Here is a 20351-nt window from a genome sequence, read left to right on the forward strand (position 1 = left end):
AGGTGACATCATCAAGCCGACGATGGTCAGAAATAAGCACTGTGTTCTCACATAGAAACTCATTAGCTGCAAACAACAGGAGAGAAAATGCACAAATCTTGTTCATAATTTCAAGATACAAGAGAACCCAATCTTCGCGCTGGGAGACCCCAATTATAAAGGGGGGCAGATAAACTGCTTCTGGGGGCCACATTTGGCCTGAAGGTCTTATTTTTGACACCCCTGCCTTAGGCACAAGGAAGTTGGGGGTCAGATCCGTTCTTGCTCTGGTGCAGGGGTGCCCAAACCCTGGCCCTGGGGCCACATGCGGCCCTCAAGGCTTCTCAATGCAGCCCTCAGGGAGCCCCCAGTCTCCAATGAGCCTCTGGCCCTCCAGAGATTTGTTGGAGCCCGCACTGGCCTAACGCAACTGCTCTCAGTGTGAGGGTGACTGACCTCTCGCGTGAGCTATGGGGTGAGGGCTCCCTCCACTGCTTGCTGTTTCATGTCTGTGATGCAGCAGAGGCAGCAAAGGAAAGGCCAGCCTTGCTTTGTGCAAGGCCTTTTATAGGCCTGGAGCTATTGCAAGACCTTCATTTATTCATATAAGTTCATCTTTAATATATTCATTTATTTAAACTTATGCAAATTTATTCAAATTTTAAATGTAAATTAATTCTTCCCCCCCACCGCCCCCGACACAGTGTGAGAGAGACGATGTGGCCCTCCTGCCAAAAACTTTGGACACCCCTGCTCTGGTGCATCAGGGATCTTATCTTATGCAGTTATGGCTGGTTCACCAATGAACGACTGGTGGACTGCTATATCTCATGTGAATGAGCAATCACAGATCAAGCACCAGAGGACAAACTCTCAGGTGATCTAAAGTAAAATGCTTTGCAAACAGAACCAATACAATCATGACAGAGAAGGCGAGTCAGCCCGCAGATTTGCACCTTGCCACTAAAACCGCTCTGGAAATACCCCAGATGGGTATTTCATGGGTATTTCATGCTCATGCTTTCCAAAGGGAAGTTCATATAAAAGTCCTCTTGTGTTGCGACTGGAACATCAGCCTGTAATTCTGAGCAATGCCGGGGAACAAGCATACCGTCCTGGGCAGTGATATATGTAGTGTCAGTGGTACCCGCGATGGGCTGCTCCCACTGCCCCACCATTGGCTGCTCAAAGCCATGGGTAGACCTGGCCTCTGCCCTGAAAACCCCTAGGGGTGGCCAGGTCTGCCTGCCATTCGAACGCTAGATAGACCAGGTCTTTGCCACAAGATTCCCCACAGAGAAGGACAGGTCTCCCTGGCATTCAAAGGGACAGGCACACCGGCGCCCTTTTATGGCAAGCACCAGGGGCAGACCACCCCCTTGTCCTGCCCTTGGTATGCTACTGTATGCTGCTGGTTCTGGGACTCTACAGACCTATTTGTGCTCCACAGGGCAGCAACACTGAGTGAGAACACCCTTTGCTTTCCCAGACACATGGAAACATGAAACCAGGGCACTTGTGGGCAAACATGGCACACAGAAAAAGGGGGCAAGGAGCACAGCTGTGGATCAGTTGATTTGGACCGACTGAAAGGCAGCAGCGGAAACTATTTGGGCCGTCGCTGCACAAGAGGACTGCATAACTGCTCTAACATGGGGACAGGCTTCCAAGGAGCTCTAAACCGTATTTGAAATACACTTCCCTGCCCCTTGCCTTCCACTTTTCCCTATTTATTCTGGATCAATCTCCTTCTGCCCTTCAGATGGTCACAGAGACCATCTCCTCTCAAGGCCCCTGATAACGGCTGCCCAACACCCCAGCAGGCTTTTATCACTCCTGCGTAGCCTTCGCTTCTCCAGACAGAATAAACAGTCCTGGCAGCCTGTCCTCGGAAAGTCCTGCCTTCTCAGCCAACTTCAGCTAACTTTGTGCCCTGTGACCCCTGCCCCACACTTGCCCCATTCGCCTTCCTCTCTGTCTGTCATGCTGCGGTCTCTTTGTGCAGGGCTAGTTACAAAGTCAGGCTTGGAATAAACAGCTGAACAAGAGCTTAGTACTTTGCACCCAGCAGATCCAGTTCAAAACTTTCCAGAATCGGGGGGGGGGAGTGACAAATGCTGCCCCCCTTGCCCAGCAGTTCACCACCCATCACCTCGGATGCTCCTCCTCCTCTTCCTCTCTGGATTCAAAAAGAGGGGAACAAAGAGGAAATGCAGGAGAGTGGCAGGTTAGAGCAGTGATTTTCAACCTTTTCTGTCTCATGGCACGCTGACAAGGTACTAAAATTGCCAAGGCACACCATCAGTTTTTTTGACAATTGATATGGCACACCATGCTGTTGGTGGGGGGCTCGCATCCCTACTGGACCTACTAACAAATGACCCTCCCCCAAACTCTCACGGCACACCTGAAGACCATTCGTGGCACACTGGTGTGCCATGGCACAGTGGTTGAAAACGGCTGGGCTAGAGAGTTACCGTTCTAGCCTACCCCTCATCTCCTACACACTTCCTCTTCCGCCCCTGCAGAGGTGGGAGAGGTTGATGCGTGGCTGGGCAAAGAGGAAAGGCATTTGGCACACCGTCTAAGATGCTGGGATGCCTTGAGTCAGCCCTAGAGGTTACTAAATGAGGGTGTGGCTAAAACCCAGGCTTAAACTGGGGGCTTCCCAGCGCCTCTTCTCAGCACAACCATGAAACCCTTGCCTTTGAGAAGTGGCCAGGCTGCCAAGTTTCACATCCAGATGGAAAAGAGCTGGTGTCTGTTTCCCTGGTGCCTGCAGAGAACCTTCCCTTAGCTGGGGTTGCTGGGCGTCTAGTGGCAGGTGCTGCCAGTCAGGTGTGAAGGGATACACTTGCAGAGTTAACGCACAGGAAGTGGTTTGTGCATCATGCATTTGTGTGTTTAATTGAGCGTGCGGTTTCTCAGGGGATGTGATATTTCGGCTCCTGGCACAAATAGCCCTGAGAGGAAGCAGGAGGGGAGTCCCCCAGATATCTGGGGAAAGGTTAGTAGTAATGCCACTCAATCAATTGGCTGGACAGGGACCCCGATTCCTGGGACTCTCTTCCTGTTTTGGACAGGAGGAATAAGAAAGTCCAAGTTCCAAGATCAAAAAGCCACTGCCTGGCTCTGCTAAGTCGCTGGTACGGCCACACCCGGAATCTGTGTTTAGTTCTGTGAACTTCATTCCAGGAAGGATGTTGGGTTGCTGAGACAGGCTTTAGCTATGTTGGTGCTTCTTGTTGCAAAACCATCCCCGCCAATCAGGGCTCAAGAGGGCAGGCCAGCCTTCAACTGCAGATGTTTTTTTTAAAATCAAACAAACCCATATCGCTTAGGGTGCAGCTCCTCCAAGGCTCTATAACCTTGAGGACTTGGGACTTAGTGTGCAAATTTACTCAAGTATTGAAAAGCATTGTGAGGCAGCAGAATTGTGTTTGTGGTGCTGAATCTGCTGTGGCTCCTTCAGGCATGTCAATGGCTAGGATGCAGGAGTCATCAAAAGCATGAATACCTATGCGTGAGCCTGACTTGACTGTGCCCAAGGTGGACTTCCACAGGAGGAAACCACATGCCAGAGCGCAAGGAACCAGTGGGGCAGTCAGAGGTGGCTCATGACACCATTCCCCTTCCTCATCTTGGGTTGTAGGGAGAAGAGAAGCAGCGGAGGCAGACAGGCAAACAGAGGCAGGCAACACCTGCCACCCCTCCGCCTAAGGAGACCACCTTAACACTCCTCATGGATGGCCAGTCCTGAGTCGCACCATTTTAATATACGGTGCAGCCACCCACGCTGCACTGGACAAAAGGATGCAGAAGGAGACATGGCAAAAATCAACTGGGCAGGGGGAAGGCTTACATAAGAACAGCCCCACTGGATCAGGCCATAGGCCCATCTAGTCCAGCTTCTTGTATCTCACAGCGGCCCACCAAATGCCCCAGGGAGCACACCAGATCGCAAGAGACCTGCAAGGCCTCCTGGGAATTGTAGTTTAAGAACATAAGAACAGCCCCACTGGATCAGGCCATAGCCCCATCTAGTCCAGCTTCCTGTATCTCACAGCGGCCCACCAAATGCCCCAGGGAGCACACCAGATAACAAGAGACCTGCAAGGCTTCCTGGGAATTGTAGTTAAGAACATAAGAACAGCCCCACTGGATCAGGCCACAGGCCCATCTAGTCCAGCTTCCTGTATCTCACAGCGGCCCACCAAATGCCCCAGGGAGCACACCAGATAACAAGAGACCTGCAAGGCCTCCTGGGAATTGTAGTTAAGAACATAAGAACAGCCCCACTGGATCAGGCCATAGGCCCATCTAGTCCAGCTTCCTGTATCTCACAGCGGCCCACCAAATGCCCCAGGGAGCACACCAGATAACAAGACCTGCAAGGCATTCTGGGAATTGTAGTTAAGAACATAAGAACAGCCCCACTGGATCAGGCCATAGGCCCATCTAGTCCAGCTTCCTGTATCTCACAGCAGCCCACCAAATGACCCAGGGAGCTCACCAGATAACAAGAGACCTCATCCTGGTGCCCTCCCTTGCATCTGGCTTTCGGACATAACCCATTTCTAAAATCAGGAGGTTGCGCATACACATCATGGCTTGTACCCCATAATGGATTTTTCCTCCAGAAACTTGTCCAATCCCCTTTTAAAGGCATCCAGGCCAGACGCCATCACCACATCCTGTGGCAAGGAGTTCCACAGACCAACCACACGCTGAGTCAAGAAATATTTTCTTTTGTCTGTTCTAACTCTCCCAACACTCAATTTTAGTGGATGTCCCCTGGTTCTGGTGTTATGTGAGAGTGTAAAGAGCATCTCCCTATCCACTCTGTCCATCCCCTGCATAATTTTGTATGTCTCAATCATGTCCCCCCTCAAGCGTCTCTTTTCTAGGCTGAAGAGGCCCAAACGCCGTAGCCTTTCCTCATAAGGAAGGTGCCCCAGCCCCGTAATCATCTTAGTCGCTCTCTTTTGCACCTTTTCCATTTCCACTATGTCCTTTTTGAGATGCGGCGACCAGAACTGGACACAATACTCCAGGTGTGGCCTTACCATAGATTTGTACAACGGCATTATAATATTGGCCGTTTTGTTCTCAATACCTTTCCTAATTATCCCAAGCATAGAATTGGGAGAAGAGAAGCAGCGGAGGCAGACGGGAGGCAAACAGAGGCAGGCAACACCTGCCACCCCTCCACCTAAGGAGACCACCTTAACACTCCTCATGGATGGCCAGTCCTGAGTCGCACCATTTTAATATATGGTGCAGCGACCCATGCTGCTCTGGACAAAAGGATGCAGAGGGAGACAGAAAGAAGACTCACTTGCAAATTATGAATCGTTCTCAGGCACATACTGGGGGAGTGGGTGCCAGTCCAGCCCTACCTATTATTTTCTTGCAAGGATGGGGGCCTCCGTCAGCACAAGAGACCCTCTCCTGCCCTGCCCTTCTGTCTCCGGTCATCCCAGTGCAGTTCTGGAAATACCAGCGGCTATTTTGCCATTTTGTCAACCACATGAAAAGGCTTTCATCCCTCTAAACCTCTTGAGGGCAGTTGTTGATTTCTTTTCCATCCACAGCTGGGTAGCTGGAGTGCGAAGGATTCTCCCTCCATGGCTGACCTGAGATGCCACGCAAGTCATGCATGTCGAGATGTCAAGTTGCTTTTTAAAAAATGCACAAGCTTTTCAGGCAAACATTATATCTAGTAAGGCTGCAGGAGCTGCCTCTTCAAGGAATTCCGCTTGCCAGGGCAACTGGATGAGGGAGGCATCCATATAATTTCAAAGGAGAGGAAGCATGGAGGAAACAAGAGTGCTAGGCTAGAGGGTTGGATGCTCTCTAGCCTACCACTCTCCTCTCCTCTGTCCTTCCTCTTTCTCTACCAATCTGCTCTTCCTGTTCCTTTCCAGGGGCAGTGAAGATGACAACTGATGCAAGAGGGGGGCAGCGCCATAGTGCATGTCATTACAGGTGCCACCAGGTCTTGGGCCAGCCCTGGAACCGCCTTGCTGGGTCAAACCAAAAAGTTCACTGCAACTGTACAAGGCTGTTCTACTGAGCGACCATCCTCAACCGCTAGTCAAAGTCAACAAAGCTAGCTTCCATCACCACCATATCTTGTGACAGGGAGTTTCACAAGCTAAATTATTTGATGTATGTGAAGGGGAAAAAAGCCAAACAACTTTCCTTTTTAAAAAACTCAAACTTTGGAAAACCTTTCTTAAGAATTGGCTGACTCCGAGACATATGACACAGAAAGAAGTGTTGTCCTCACCCACTCTCAAGATTTAAGAAGGCGCATGAAAAGTGTGTTTCCAGCTGACAGCACCCCTTCAATCGAGAGAGCTGTGGAGGGGCAGGATGTGATTGCTCAGGAGACAAAAAGATTCACAGGAGAGTGGCTGGAAGTAAAAGCAAATCCCTCGGGGGGGCACCTGCACAAAACTCAGGCCCGAGTTAGAGCTACTGCACAGCTGAAGCATCTGTTGTGGTTGGGTGCTCCATGTGTGTTTGAACACCCGCACACCCTGGAGGTATACCCAGCAGATGCACTTAAGAGTCAGGGCGGAGTAGGGGGTGTTGGCGTGGCCAAGTGGCAGATTTGAGCTCTGACGTGATAGCTGGGCATGAGCTTACACTGTGGTTAAAATATACATGGAGGCAAAGGCTGCCAGGGAACTTGAGATGCTCCGCAAGGCCTGTCACTCCTCATCATGAGCTCTCCATCACTCTGTGGCTGCATCCTCACTGAATCACACCAGGAACCCAAGGAGGGGAGCGCCGGGGCACCTGCTACCTCTTAGCCCTGCCAAAGGAGAGGCTGGAAGGGGTCTTGGACATGGGTCGTGAGGCCTTCCAAGGGAGTCTTTCTCTTTTCCCTTGCTGGAGCACAAGCAATATTTGCACAAACTATGACAACCAGTCTGCCTGGAATTCATCCCCTCTGTGGTGGAAATCCTCAGGAGATTCCAATCTCTGAAACAGAAGTCCTGCCCTATAAGCCCCCAATATGCAGAGGATGGCAGAAGGTACCCCAAGGGGTGACCTGATTTTTTGAAATGAGTATGTGGTGCAGGGGAAGGGCAAGTGCTTGTGCCCACAATTGCTCTGAGTTTTGGAGCCACCTGAGGGGGAAAAAAGATTCTCACAACTTTCCCAGACTGCAGGGACATGGGTTGTGCTGGGAAAGTGGCTGGACTCACACTCCTGCCCAAGTGGCTCCAAACTTAAGTGTGACTGCAGGGGTGAGTCTCTGTTCCTTCCTCCAACGTGAGCAGATGGGAGAGATCTAGGGTCAGACACTGCACTATCGCAATCATAAATTCTGGCCAGCTACACAAATCAGTCCACTCACTCTGAACTGGTGTCTTGCACAAGCAGAGAGACAAAGCAGGGGAGAGGGCAATTCAGCAGGGCACTTGATGACTTGGCACTGGCAATCAAGCCAAATCACTCAGTGATTGCATGGTCACTAGCCAATCTGATCATGACCCCAGCATGGTCACTAGCCAATCTGATCTGGATGCCAAAAAAAATCCTTTCCTTCTTTACATTACCACAACCAGGGGCATTTCACATTTTAACCTTTCCTACCCACGACAGCATTTCATGCAGGGAAAAACCTGATGTCCACATGTAGATCACCATATCTGATGACCTACATGTCATCAGAAGGTACATTGGAGAAGGACCTTGGAGAGCTGCTGCCAGCCAGAGTAGGCAGGTAAAGGGATCAGACTGAGTAAGATGCAACTTCATGTGCTCAGCTGGAGATCTTTGAGTTCACAGCTCCACTTGTTGATACCAGCTAGTAATCACTGCACAGTTTTAGCAGGCAAAACATTTCAAGTTCACAGCAACAAGGGACTTTGCTCCCATTTTGCAGACAAGAAGACTGAGGTTGCTAACTCAGGTTAGCAACTGAGGTTTCAAAACAGAGGTTTTAACTTAGAGCTTGACAGTCAACAGCCAGCATTCTAGCTACTGAATCACACTGGAAATACTCTGGACAACAACAACAACAACAACAGTATTTATATACCGCTTTTCAACAAAAAGTTCACAAAGCGGTTTACAGAGAAAATCAAATATCTAATAGCTCCCTGTCCCAAAAGGGCTGCCAAAGTGTGGGTGGGAGTCCTGTCTGCAACATGGCTTTTGGAGGGAATCCTTCCTTGCCCAGCCGTGACTCCGTAGCAGCCAAGCCCACCACCCAAGCATTTGCATAGTAGGTTGCTATTACAGGTTGCTACTCCCAGCCGGGCAACACAGCTAGAAAAACCTTTGCCTGGTTGTTGTGATTGGACGCTCTGCACAGATTTGGCCTCCCTGGCTGGAGGAGATCCGCGGAAGGGGAAGGAAAGGGACGCTCCGCTCCACTCTAAACAATGGGAAGCTCAGAATTTATCATAACAGGGCAGCAGAGAGCTGTGATTGACAGGCACGCTGAAATAAAAAGGAAAATGAAAGGCGGCCCGGCACAGCTGCAACAGATTCCTGCAAGCTCGGGTTTGGGGTGAGTCAGCCTCCCCTGCCTCATGGACAGTTGAGTGGGAAGGGCTTGCTCAACCTCTTTGTATTCCCCCACTCCATGTGCAGGGCCACGAAAGCGCACTGAGCCACATCCTGTCTGGCGGGGGCTGCTGGGCGGGACACAGACAGCAAAGCCCAGGCAGGCTCAGTGCAAACTCTGGTTTCTGGAGAGAGGAAGAGGCAAAAGAGGACTCTCATGTGGGCACCATGTAAGTCTGGCCTGGGAGTTTCTCAGCCTAGCAAGCCACAGGGCCACAGCCACATCGGCTGGACAGGCTGCAGGGGCCAGTCTCCCTCATTAGGCTTCCCTTTCCTTCAGAAAGAAAAAGAAAAACAGGGTCAAAGGGAACCAAACAGGCTGGAAAACCCCACCAAGGCAGCCTGTCCCACTGGACAACTTATGGGGAAAATTCTGTAATATATCTCCCCCCCCACTCAGCCTCCAAGCCCCCCATCCTCAATTTCCAGTAGCCTCATGTTTACTTTTGTCATCTCCACAATAAAAGAGTCACACAACTCTTGCTTTTCATTCATCCTTCCAACAAAATGACAAGAGACGTCAACAGTTCTGTTTGATAGAAGGGGAACTGAGAGAAGGAGTCCCAAGACTGAGCAACCCCCTCCCCATCAACACGCCCCTACAGCAAGGGAGCTTTACACAAGGACGTTCCCCCCCCCCTCACAACACAAAAACTGGGGACATCAAATGAAACTGATTGGTTTAGGAGGCTTAGGATGGAGAAAAGTGGGTACTTCGCAGACTGCACTGTTTGTCTGTGGAACTCAGTGCCACAAGGTATGGCAATGGCCTCTTGTCTGGATGGCTTTAAAAGGAAATTGGACAAATTCATGGAGGACGGGTCTGTCTATGGCTACTAGTCAATCGTAGCTACTAGCTACTGTCTACTACTACTACTACTAGCTACTACTATTAGTACATACTAGAGCTAGGCACTACCTTCAGGCACAGCAGCAGTGTGGCTCTGGATACCAGTTGCAGGGAAGCACTGGCAGGAGAGGGGTGTGCCTTTACCTGCAGCTTGTGGGCTACCCATTGCTCTGTTTGGATGAAGATGCTGACAGAAGACTGCAAAACCGCTACCCATGGGGGGGGGGGTGCAGGCAGGAAGTGGAAAGGTGCAAGAGAATAGACTGGGTCAGGCCCAGTGCCAAGGGGGGTCACTTGAAAGCTAAACATGCTGAGGCAGGGCAGGGCTCTTCAGACATCACTTCTTGAGTTAGATTTTTCTGCAGATGCAGACCTAAAAAGACAAAGCGTGGACACCACCAGACTGACAAATCACACAGGCAGGCTTATCAGGGGAGGTGGGTCTGTGGCCAAGTGATCTGCAAATGCTTCCCCAATTAGAGGGGAACCAACATGTCCCGCAACCTGAAAAGGTATGTTGGCGTCACATGCAGGGTCCCCTGGTCACAGCTGCCCAGCCACAGTCCCCCAGCAAAACGCGTGCGGTGCGTACAAATACACAACCCCAGTCCAGAAGGAGACGACCCTGTTGCCCGCACGATGCAAGAATGTGCAACGGAGCCGACTAGCAATGGCTGCTTGGAATGACAGATGCCGACGCAACTGCCTGGAAAGGTCTCTCCAAGGTCACCGTACAGCTCCCAGTCACTTGTGAGAATCTAATTAGCACCAAGGGGGCCTCCTGTGAGCCTCCCCGATGAAGTGGCAGGCTCTACATCTGCCTCCTGAGCTGGGCTCATTGGCCTGTTTCCATCTTCTAGGCCACTGCTTGATCCACAGCATGGCCTTCAGAAGGGGATACAAACATGTTGACCACGGATTCCCCTTCTGGGAATGTGACACCCACTCAGGTCCCACTTGACCTCCTAGCAAGGCTCTCCCAGGCTCATATTGAGGTGCAAATATTAAGCACCAGGGAGACTTTGGCAGACTCTTCCACCACCACACGCTCACCAGCCTCTTCCAGTCATTCAAAACCCTCAGCATGCAACCAGTGTGGCCCCAGATCCCCAGTGGACAAACAGAACTTCCCGTCAAGGTAGCCGTCTGGAGTGATGTTCTCGCACGAACCACCCTCTTACACCCCAGAAAGAAGGAATTGCCTCCCCATTTCCTTCTCCCCCCCCCCAAAACACCACCAGCAGAGCAATTATTGGAAGCTTGGAAACAAGGCCAGCCTTGGGTGCTATGGGGCCCAATTGGAAACGTTCTGTGGGGACCCAGGTTCGCAGCCAAGGGCTGTAGAAAATTAGAGATACAGTATTAATAAAATGTATGATAGATGTTATATCTCAATGGTAGAATGGAAAGCAATCAAAATGTGTACTTTAAAAGTGCAAATGAATTAATGGACCAAATGGACCTAAGCACATTTTAATACAAACTGCAGAGAAGACCACATCATCCTAGCGCAGGGGGCCTTTAGGTGCTGAACCCAGTTGACAGCAATTGGTCCAACTGGCTTCAAGCCGGCCCTGCATGGAAAAAGGAGGCCAGGCTTTGCCAACTTAAATATGGTCACTAACCCTTTGCATCCACACCCCCATGAATCTGTAAAGCTTGATCCAATTTCAATGGGTTGACATCCTCCTTGCCTTTTTCTCTCTAAAAAACCTCCCCTAGAAACATGACTGGTCTAGGCCTTTCTCCATCTCCAGCCTCCCGCATTTACTTGTTTCTCCAGTGGACACATTTGATGCCTACATTGGTGGGAAATCTCAGTAGCTGGCTGGACTTCCTCTTCCCTCTCTACACTGAGGAGATACTGGTTACTTGGAAGAAACCACCAAGGCCCCAAAATAACTTTACAGTCGTGTCTGAATTGGCCAGTCCCAGGCATGAATCGGAGAACTCAGAGCCCAGACACACTCCCCCTTCCTTAAACTGCCACTTGCTGGTCTTATAATCTAGAGACCAGCAGCCACATGGCACAGACTGATCCCCGTTGGATATTTATCCCAGAGTAACCACCTCACTTTGCCAGAGAGCAGTGATTCAAAAGAACATAGAAATATTCATGTAAGGGGGAGAACCTGGCCCACACTCGCTTGGGTTCCTTTACTCTCCGGTGAAAAGAGTTACATTCAGCTTCTCTTATTTGCCCCACTTACGCTGTAAACAAGCATTCAGCAAACATTCGGCAAACAAGCAAGTATTAGGCTTAAGTGGTCTTGCTCCTGAATAAAAGAGGGTGAGCAAAAGCTCTGGTTAGGCCTTAAGCCAGCAGGCAAAAGGGTTTGAAAACCCCACAAGCACCACAAAAAGAAAGAAAAGAAAAAAACACACAAGAGAAAAGAGATGGATTTCCAGCAAGAACCTTTTAAAAAAAAGAACTGCAAGGTTGGCATGGAAAATCATGGGATTCTTGGGGGGCTTTTTGGTTTTCTTTTCTTTTTTTGCTTGCTTCATTCCGTGTCTCGAAGCTGACCTCCACAAGCAAAGGTAACAAACAGCCAACAACCGTTAAGCCACATGAAATCAGAAAGCAGGGGCTTTAAGGGGTTCTAGAAAAACCAGCGCAGATCCAAAAGGATCGAGAACGCAGCATGAAATAAAATGACCAACACAAACAGCTCTGCAGGGGAAAAAAGACCAAAATAGGGTCCATGCTGAGACGGGTGCAGCCCCCCATAATCCGCCAAGGATGTTACCAGTGTGTGGCATTTGCGCCTGGAGAACAACTGCCATGTTTTTGATCCCTGCCCCCTCCACACTCACACACACAAGACTTGGACAGATCAACTTGTGGCCAACTCCTCTGGGAAGAGGGCCACGTCCCAGATGCTTTCCCAGGAAACTGTTTCTGGGGGCCAAAACCAGCTGATCACCCTGCAGATGCAGCCCCCCAACTTTCCCCTCCCAAGTGGCAGGGAGGTTTTGCTCATGGTGGTGGGGGGTGGGGCTCAGTCCAGCCCCCTTTCTTTGGACACCCATCCTGGCCTGAAATCCCAACTGCAGAAGCTGGAGAGAAAACAAGGCCCAGCCTGGGGGAGGGGGGGGGTCTCATCCTGAACATCTCCCCACAAGGCCAAACCTAAGCCAGTGTCCTGGGGAACTATGGAGCTGACCCCCCCCAATAAAGATCAGAAGGGGGCAGATTCTTTGGCATGCCTGGTGGCCTCCCAAAGCAGCTGCTGGGAGATGCCAATCTGGGGCTGGGTGGGATTTTGGGGGGGGTCTTTACAAAGCTCATCTGCATGGCTCAGCAGAAGCGGACGCCCCCTGATGTTGGGGGGAGCGTGGATGGGGTGCTCCTGGCGCCGTCCCCAGTGGGCTCTCCCCCCCCCGTCCAGCCCACCCCAAGCCCCCCAGGAGCTGCCTCCCTGGCGCGATGCGAAGCCCGCGCCACCGCCCTGCGCGCTGCATCCCCGGCCACCAGCCTGCTTCCACCCCGAGCCCGGCCGACCCCCCCCCCGGCTGCCGCATCCCCCCTCCGCGCCCGCGCCCCACAAGGCCAGCGGGCCGGCCCCACATCGCACAATGGGCTCCCGCTGCGGAGGGGGGGGGAGATGCGGGCTGCGCTGCCTGTGCCCAGATGGGGGATCGAGACCCCCCCCTGCTGCCCCTCCAGCCCCCCAAGGCAGAGCAGTACCTGGGCCGCCCCCCGGCTGGGGCTTCCGCTCCTCCTGCATGGTGCTGCTGCTGGAAGGGGGCGATGAGTGTGGGGCGGGGGCGCCTCTTCCTCCCTCGGGCGCTGTCAGCCTTTTGCTGGGGGGGGGCAGATCCCCCCGGAAGGTGCCGTCCCCCGCGGGCGACTCAGAGCCCCTCGGCGCTCATCCCTCCGGAGCAGGGCAGGGCGAGCGGGTCTCCGCCGGGCAGGGGGCGTCGGGGGGCTGCGGGGCCGTCCACCCAGGAGAGCAGGCGCGCCCGCATTCCCCGGCCCGCGCCCGCAGCGCTGGGCAGGGAGCGGAAGCCCCCGCTGGGAGAAGCGAGCCCCCCGGCGCCGCGGGACCCTCGAGCGGCCGCGCTTGCCCGCAGGGGCTCCGGCTGCGACCCCCTCGGGGCGTGTTCCCTGGCAGGGCAGCCCCCAGTCCGGGACCGCCGCGCCTCCGCTCGCCTCCCGCAGCAGCTGATGCTCCCCCGAGCCGCAGCGCCAGGCTATTGTGCGCCCTGCCCGGCCGGGTGCGGAGCTGGGGCTGGAGCTGGGCGCATCCACGGCGCGCGGGGGGCACCCACTGCTCGGGCAGCCCTGCCGGGCGCCCCCAGCCCGCCCCCTCCCCGCCTCGGGGCTCCTAGGGGTGCCTAGCAGGCTTGGGGGCGGGGGGCTTGCCGGCGCCCTCAGGGGGTGCTCAGGGGGCAGCCCCCAGGTCCTCGGTGCCTCCCGGCCCCCCCTCCGCCCTGCCTCTTGGTCGCGCCCGGGAACATGTTGAGACTATGTAGGGAAAGTTGGATGCTGGCCGCCCAGCAGCTGAGAGGGTGACTCATGTGGGCGCACACAAAGGGGGCAGGGAGGGGGGACAGGGCAGGGGAGGGGAGGCGGGCCCAGCCAGGGGGTGGTGGTGCTGCTCCTGATGGGGGGCCCCAGAGTGCAGGGATCCACCCCCCATGATGCCCATCCTCACACTGGGGAAGGGGCTTCCTCTTCTTCCACAGACCCCCCCCCCCCAAAAGGAACTCTTCAGAGCAATGTCTGCCCTGTGCATGTGCTCCTCAGAACATCAGAGGAGCCTCCTGGATTAGGCCCAAAGGAGTCCATCTCATCCAGCTTCCTGCATCTCACACAGGCCCACCAGAGACCCCCAGGGGGGCATTTTAGGCAGCAAGACCCCTTCCCCCCTGGTGCCACTCCCTTGCATCTGGCATGCTGAGGCAGCCTACTTCGGAAACCAGTCATCATGACTTGCAACCTGTGATGCACTTTTTTCTCCAACAATCTGTCCAATCCCTTTTGAAAGGCATCTAGAACTTAAGAACAGCCCCATTGGATCAGGCCACAGGCCCATCTAGTCCAGCTTCCTGTATCTCACAGCGGCCCACCAAATGCCCCAGGGAGCACACCTGATAACAAGAGACCTCATCCTGGTGCCCTCCCTTGCATCTGGCATTCTGACATAACCCATTTCTAAAATCAGGAGGTTGCGCATACACATCATGGCTTGTACCCCGTAATGGATTTTTCCTCCAGAAACTTGTCCAATCCCCTTTTAAAGGCGTCCAGGCCAGGTCCATCCTGTGGCAAGGAGTTCCACAGACCAACCACACCCTGAGTCAAGAAATATTTTCTTTTGTCTGTCCTAACTCCCCCAACACTCAATTTTAGTGGATGTTCCCTGGTTCTGGTGTTATGTGAGAGCGTAAAGAGCATCTCCCTATCCACTCTGTCCATCCCCTGCATAATTTTGTATGTCTCAATCATGTCGTCCCCCCCAGGCGTCTCTTTTCTAGGCTGAAGAGGCCCAAACGCCATAGCTTTTCCTCATAAGGAAGGTGCCCCAGCCCCGTAATCATCTTAGTTGCTCTCTTTTGCACCTTTTCCATTTCCACTATGTATAGGCCCACTAGGCCGGATGCTGTCACCACATCCTGTGGCAAGGAGTTCCACAGACTGATGACATGCCGGGTAAAGAAGTAGTTTCTTTTGTCTGTTCTAACTCTCCCAACACTCAAGTGTAGTGGCTGCTCCCTGGTTCTGGTATTGTGTGAGAGGGAAAAGAACCTCCCTTGATCCACTCTATCCATCCCCTGTGGTTCTCTAATGGTGGGTCTGTGACACCAGTTTTTGGTGGGTCACAAAACTGACAGGGCGGATTAGGCTATGTGCATCAAGGGTTAAACAAGCTGCTACTGGGGGGGGGGAAGCACTTCCATTATAGGCATATCCCATGGCATTTATAAATTAAGCAGCAGCCTCTAGAGCCTTTAAAAAGTTTGAGAACCTCTGCGCATGATTTTATTATATGTACCAATCATATCCTCCCTCAGGCACCTTCTTTCTAGACCGAAGAGCCCCAGCCAGTGTAGCCTTTCCTCAAAAGGGAGGTACCCCAGTCCGGTAATCCTTTTGGTTTCTCTCTTCTGCCCTTTTCCCAGTTCCACTGCATCCTTTTTGAGATGTGGTGCCCAGATGTGGCTCGACTCCTCCTCTCCTTGTGCTTCCTGGTCTGATGAGCAAACCTGCCAAGTTGTGTGTTCTAAAAGTGTGGCAGCGAGATGAATGCTCCTAAGCATGCGCAGAGTTCCTTCTTCACAGAGAAGCATTTTTTTGAAAAAAAAAAAAAAGGAATTAAGGCAAAGCATGTAGGATCTTTGAGCAGAAACAATCTCCTTGGGAGTGGAAATTTTCTATAGTGGACCCCTGAAGCTAGTGCAGAGTGACCTTGTCCCCTGCCAGGAAGCAGCTTTTCAAACAAACTGGTGGAAAGGCAGAGTTCCTCTGAGCCTGTGAACTGTGCTTGCCTATTGGAATTACAGGATTTGTCTTTCATCAATTGTTTCCCTGCTTTTTCAATTGACAGTGGAAGGGGGTCATATTTTGCATGCAGAAGGCCCCCGCATTCAGCCCCCACATCAGACAACAGTCCTTCAGGCAGTCCTCCAACCTTTCTCCTCTATTCTCCTCCAACCTCCTCGACTGGTGTGTGTGGGGGGGGAGGGGAGGAATTGCTTTCTTGGATCTGTCTGGTTTCACACTCCACCCAACATCTTTCAAGCAGATGCTGAAAGCACTTGCTGGACCAGCACTTGCTGGAGATGCTCTACAAGGATTTCCTGCTATAGGTAGGGGGTGGACTAGATGATCTTGTGGGTCTTCCCAGCTCTATGATTCTATGCTCCTTGGCCTCCCTAGGGGTTATGCCTTGCCCAGCTTTCCCCACCCACCTCCCTCTTCCAGTGCCTTCCTAGCTCTACCTGGACCTGCTGCCTCCTTAAAGGACCCTTTCCCCTGCTGGCCTCACTCCACCACCCTTCCCCCCATTAGGCGCCCTCAGCAGCAAAAGTGTGGCTACCATTCCATTCCTAGTGGCCCAGGGTGAGTCCTGCCACCCCCATCTGCCTCCTTTGGGCCCCTCCATCACTGGTCCCAGGCCAAACTTGCATGTATGTGTATTCATTCATTTTCTATATTAATTGTAGCACACACTGTTTGCACCAAGACACAGACAAACACCAAACCCTGAGCAACAGAACATTCCATTACCAAATCACAGCAAAGTGCTTTGTAATTTATATTGTTCTTATTAAGAATATTTATAATACTGCTTTGCAGTAAAAAAAAAAAAAAAAAGTTCAGGAAGGGGTTTACAAAGAAAATCAGATAAATGTTTTTCTTGAGCTTCTCACTGATTTCATTCATCCCCACTGTGGCTCTTTGGGGTAGGCTGACACTGTGTCTCTTGTTGCCATCGGGAAATTCTAGCCAAGATCTGTGCATTGCTGCCCAGTGAGCGCATGAATGAACTGTGACTGATAATTTAATGAGAAATAGCTACTCCTTAACACCCTTTACAGCATAATCTCTATGCATGTTTACTCAGAAGTTAAGTCCCACAGCTTTCAATGAGGCTTACCACCAGGTAAGTATGTAAGGCACTAGGTAAGGTTACACTGTGAAACAATTTGTCTGAAGCACAATCAGGGAGGTGAAAGGGTGTTTCACCCCCTCCCCAGCCTGTGTTTTTGCATAATCTTGTAACTGAAAGCCTGGGGATTCTAAATGTAATGTACGATTTTGATGAACTGTGCTATAGGAATTCTTTGGCATACACTAGCATGGAATACACGTGTGATTGTGTTTTTGTGGTTTCAGTCAAACAGAAAGAGAAGAGTCATGTGCAGAAGAGGAGACATGGAGGAGAGGACAGTAATGGGCTAGAGCAGCAATTTTCAACCGGTATACCACAACACTGGTGTGCAGTGAAAGGTCCACAGGTGTGCCATGGGAATTTGGAGCACAGCAGTTGAAAATCACTGAAAAACTTTTCCAGGTTCTTCAGCTCTGTTTCTAGGGCAACTGTCCATAGTAACAAATTATCTATCCCTCCGCAGAGCTGACAGAGGAAGGACAGATGGTTCATGACTGCAAACAGTTGCCCTAGAAACAGATCCACAGAACCCGGAAGAGTCGGAAGTGACATCACAAGAGGCAAAGACCATAAAGCAGATCATAGAGGTCAGTATGACATGAGAAAAAAGCTGTTGAAAATCACGAGCTAGAACATCAGGGAATGGAACAGACATGTGGAGGAAAAGAGAGCACCGTGTACTTCCTCTTCATCTTCATCCTCCTCTTCGGGAGCAGGAGGAGGAAGAAAAGAGATGGCGGCTGGTGCAAATATGTCATTGCACTGAGACTAATCATGCAAGCCTATGGATATTTAAAGTTACTTAGTCTCACTGTGTCCAGTGAGGCTCACTCCAAGGAAAGTGTGCATAGGCTTGGCAGTCAACACTCAAAATAATTTAACTGCTGCAAGCCTATTATTGTTGGCAACCTTCAGTCTCGGAAGACTCTGGTATCGCGCTCTGAAAGGTGGTTCTGGCGCAGCGTCTAGTGTGGCTGAAAAGGCCGATTCGGGAGTGACAATCCCTTCCGCGCCGGGAGCAAGTGCAGTCTGCCCCTGGTCTGTCTCCCTGGCTGTGGGCCTTCCTTCTTTGCCTCTTCTTTGCCTTCTTTGCTTGCCTTCTTTGCAAGCCTATATACACTTTCCAAAGTCCCACTGAGCATAATGGGACACCTCTATATAGATACTTCTGCATAGGATTGTGTTAGAATGTATTAAGATGTGTGACTCCCCTCCAGATCACCCTCACGTTCCCTGTAAACCTTGAAAAGCCATATAGCCATTTGCAGAGTCCAGCAGCTGAACTAAATCAGGGCTGTGTCAACCCTTTCCAGGGAGGTGTTGGAGCAAACTTGGACAAGCATTTCTGAGAGATGCTTCAAGTGTAAGATATCCTACAGTGGGGGCCAGGAAGAGGATTAGAAACTGTGGCCTGGGGCTTCCTTCTGGTTTGTTGATACCAATCCCATTATCCGGAGGTGCCTGCAGGACAATGTGGCAATGGAAAGAATTAGCAATGGGGAGGGGGGTAGGAATTAAGCACAGAGGAGAAATTGATCCTTTTGCAAAGTGTGATTCAAAAACTAATCAAGGCAATTTGGTGCCAAGCCCTGCAGTAACAGAGGAGGAGGGATGCTATCTGGGGACAATGGCTCCAGAAGAGGGTTAAAGGGGAGGAGAGCATGCGTGGAGGGCAGGAAGCCTGAATTGCTGGCCTGTATGAAGTCCGCTCTCCACACAGCAGCAGAATAAGGTCAGGGAAGAACCAGAGGCCAGTGCTGGAACAAGAAAAATAAACTGCCTGAACTCTTTGGTCTTGGGAAATGGTCCATCTGCACTGAGCAATTGCCAGGCCTTTGGGGGAGGAGAAGGTGGTCTGGGCAGCTCACTGTGGCTCTCACTGGAGTTGTGGGTGCTTAGTCAGCCCACCCCTGAGGCCGTTCACATGTGCTGCCCACAGAGGCATTTTCTGTTCTGCCACCTCATTCTGTTGCATGTGCAGATCGACCTCCAAAGGAAGGCACACAGCAGAATACGATGCTGGTAGGTTTGTCCTATCTACCTACAAGGCCAACTGAGGTGGTTGCCTCTGGCAGGAGATTCACGGGGGGGGGGGGGGGGTTTGCCCAAATCCATCCACTCACTCAATCTCCACTTCCTGGTTTGGAAAAGGAAGGGAGGACAGTGTATAAGAGGAAGCCTAGGGGAGAGAAAAGGGTGGGCTAAAGCATCAGAAGCATCCTCTAACCCAGGGGTGTCCTCCACACTTCCTGTCCTGTGTCATCCCTCTCTTCTTTTTCTAATCCAGATAGATCAGCAGTTTTCAACCAGCACATTGGTGTGCCCCAAATGGTCTGCAGGTGTGCCACAGAAGTTTGGAGGAGGGTCATAATTAGTAGGGTCATTGGGGGATGTGAACCCCTGCTGACAGTGTGGTGTGCCTTATCAATTGTCCCCAAAACGGTGTTCCTTGACCATTTTAGCACCTTCTCAGTGTGCCATGAGATGAAAAAGGTTGAAAATTGCTGGATTAGATAATTAGAGCAGGGATGTCAAACTCCTTTCATACAGAGCGCCGGAAGTTAGCATTCATGCTGCCTGCTGAGGGCCAGAAGTGACTTCATTAAGCAGAAAGTGACATCATTAAGCAGATGAATGCCAGAAATAAGTGCTTTGTTTTCACAAAGAAACTCATTAGCTGCAAATGACAGAAGATGAGAGAGCCCAATTATAATGGGGGCCAGAGAAATTGCTTCTGGAGGTCTCACTTGGTCCATGGGCCTTATGTTTGATATCCCTGGATTAGATAGATCCTATCAGGTAGGCCAGGATCATCATCACCTATTACAGATAGGAGAGTTGAGATTGAGAAAACAGACGCTTGCCTCAGGCCAGCCAGGCAGTTCATGGCCCAGGCAACCTTTGAAGAGCGCACACAGATGTTCCAGGTGAACTTCCCATTAACAGGAACTTCCTAATAGGTTGGGATCTTTCCCAAACACACACCAACCAAACAGGTTTTCTATACCTGCTGCTCGGCAGCAGGGGTGCTCTGGAGCGATTTCATGGGAGCATGGAAAGTAGGAAGCTAAGAGCCCAATCCTATGCATGCACTCAGAAGAAAGTCCCATAATTGTGAATGGGGTTTACTCCAGGTATGTGGGTAGGATTGCAGCCTTAGGGCCCAATCCTATCCAACTTTCCAGTGTTGGTGCAGCTGCAATGCAGCCCCAAGGCAAGGGGACAAACATTCCCTCACCTTATGGAGGCTTCCAAAACTACCCTCCCACCACAGGTACAGTGCCCATCCCATTGGCATAGCTACACCAGGA

The 20351-nt window shown here is 51.6% G+C and overlaps 1 protein-coding gene across 4 annotated transcripts in view; it reads right to left on the reverse strand.

The window, feature by feature from the left end:
- The window catches only part of MAP7D1 (MAP7 domain containing 1), a 74459-nt gene extending 60843 nt beyond the window's left edge, over positions 1 to 13616 (reverse strand). For 3 of the 4 annotated variants that reach the window (XM_066638593.1, XM_066638595.1, XM_066638592.1), the window contains exon 1: positions 13110 to 13616. In XM_066638593.1, coding sequence (XP_066494690.1) covers positions 13110 to 13149 — 40 coding nt within the window. In that variant the 5' untranslated portion in view covers positions 13150 to 13616. The remainder of the gene's footprint in view (positions 1 to 13109) is intronic. The other variant, XM_066638596.1, reaches the window with a different exon arrangement.
- Between the last annotated feature and the right edge of the window lie 6735 nt (positions 13617 to 20351).

This window comes from Tiliqua scincoides, chromosome 10, assembly GCF_035046505.1.
Source record: "Tiliqua scincoides isolate rTilSci1 chromosome 10, rTilSci1.hap2, whole genome shotgun sequence".
Taxonomy (NCBI): domain Eukaryota; kingdom Metazoa; phylum Chordata; class Lepidosauria; order Squamata; family Scincidae; genus Tiliqua; species Tiliqua scincoides.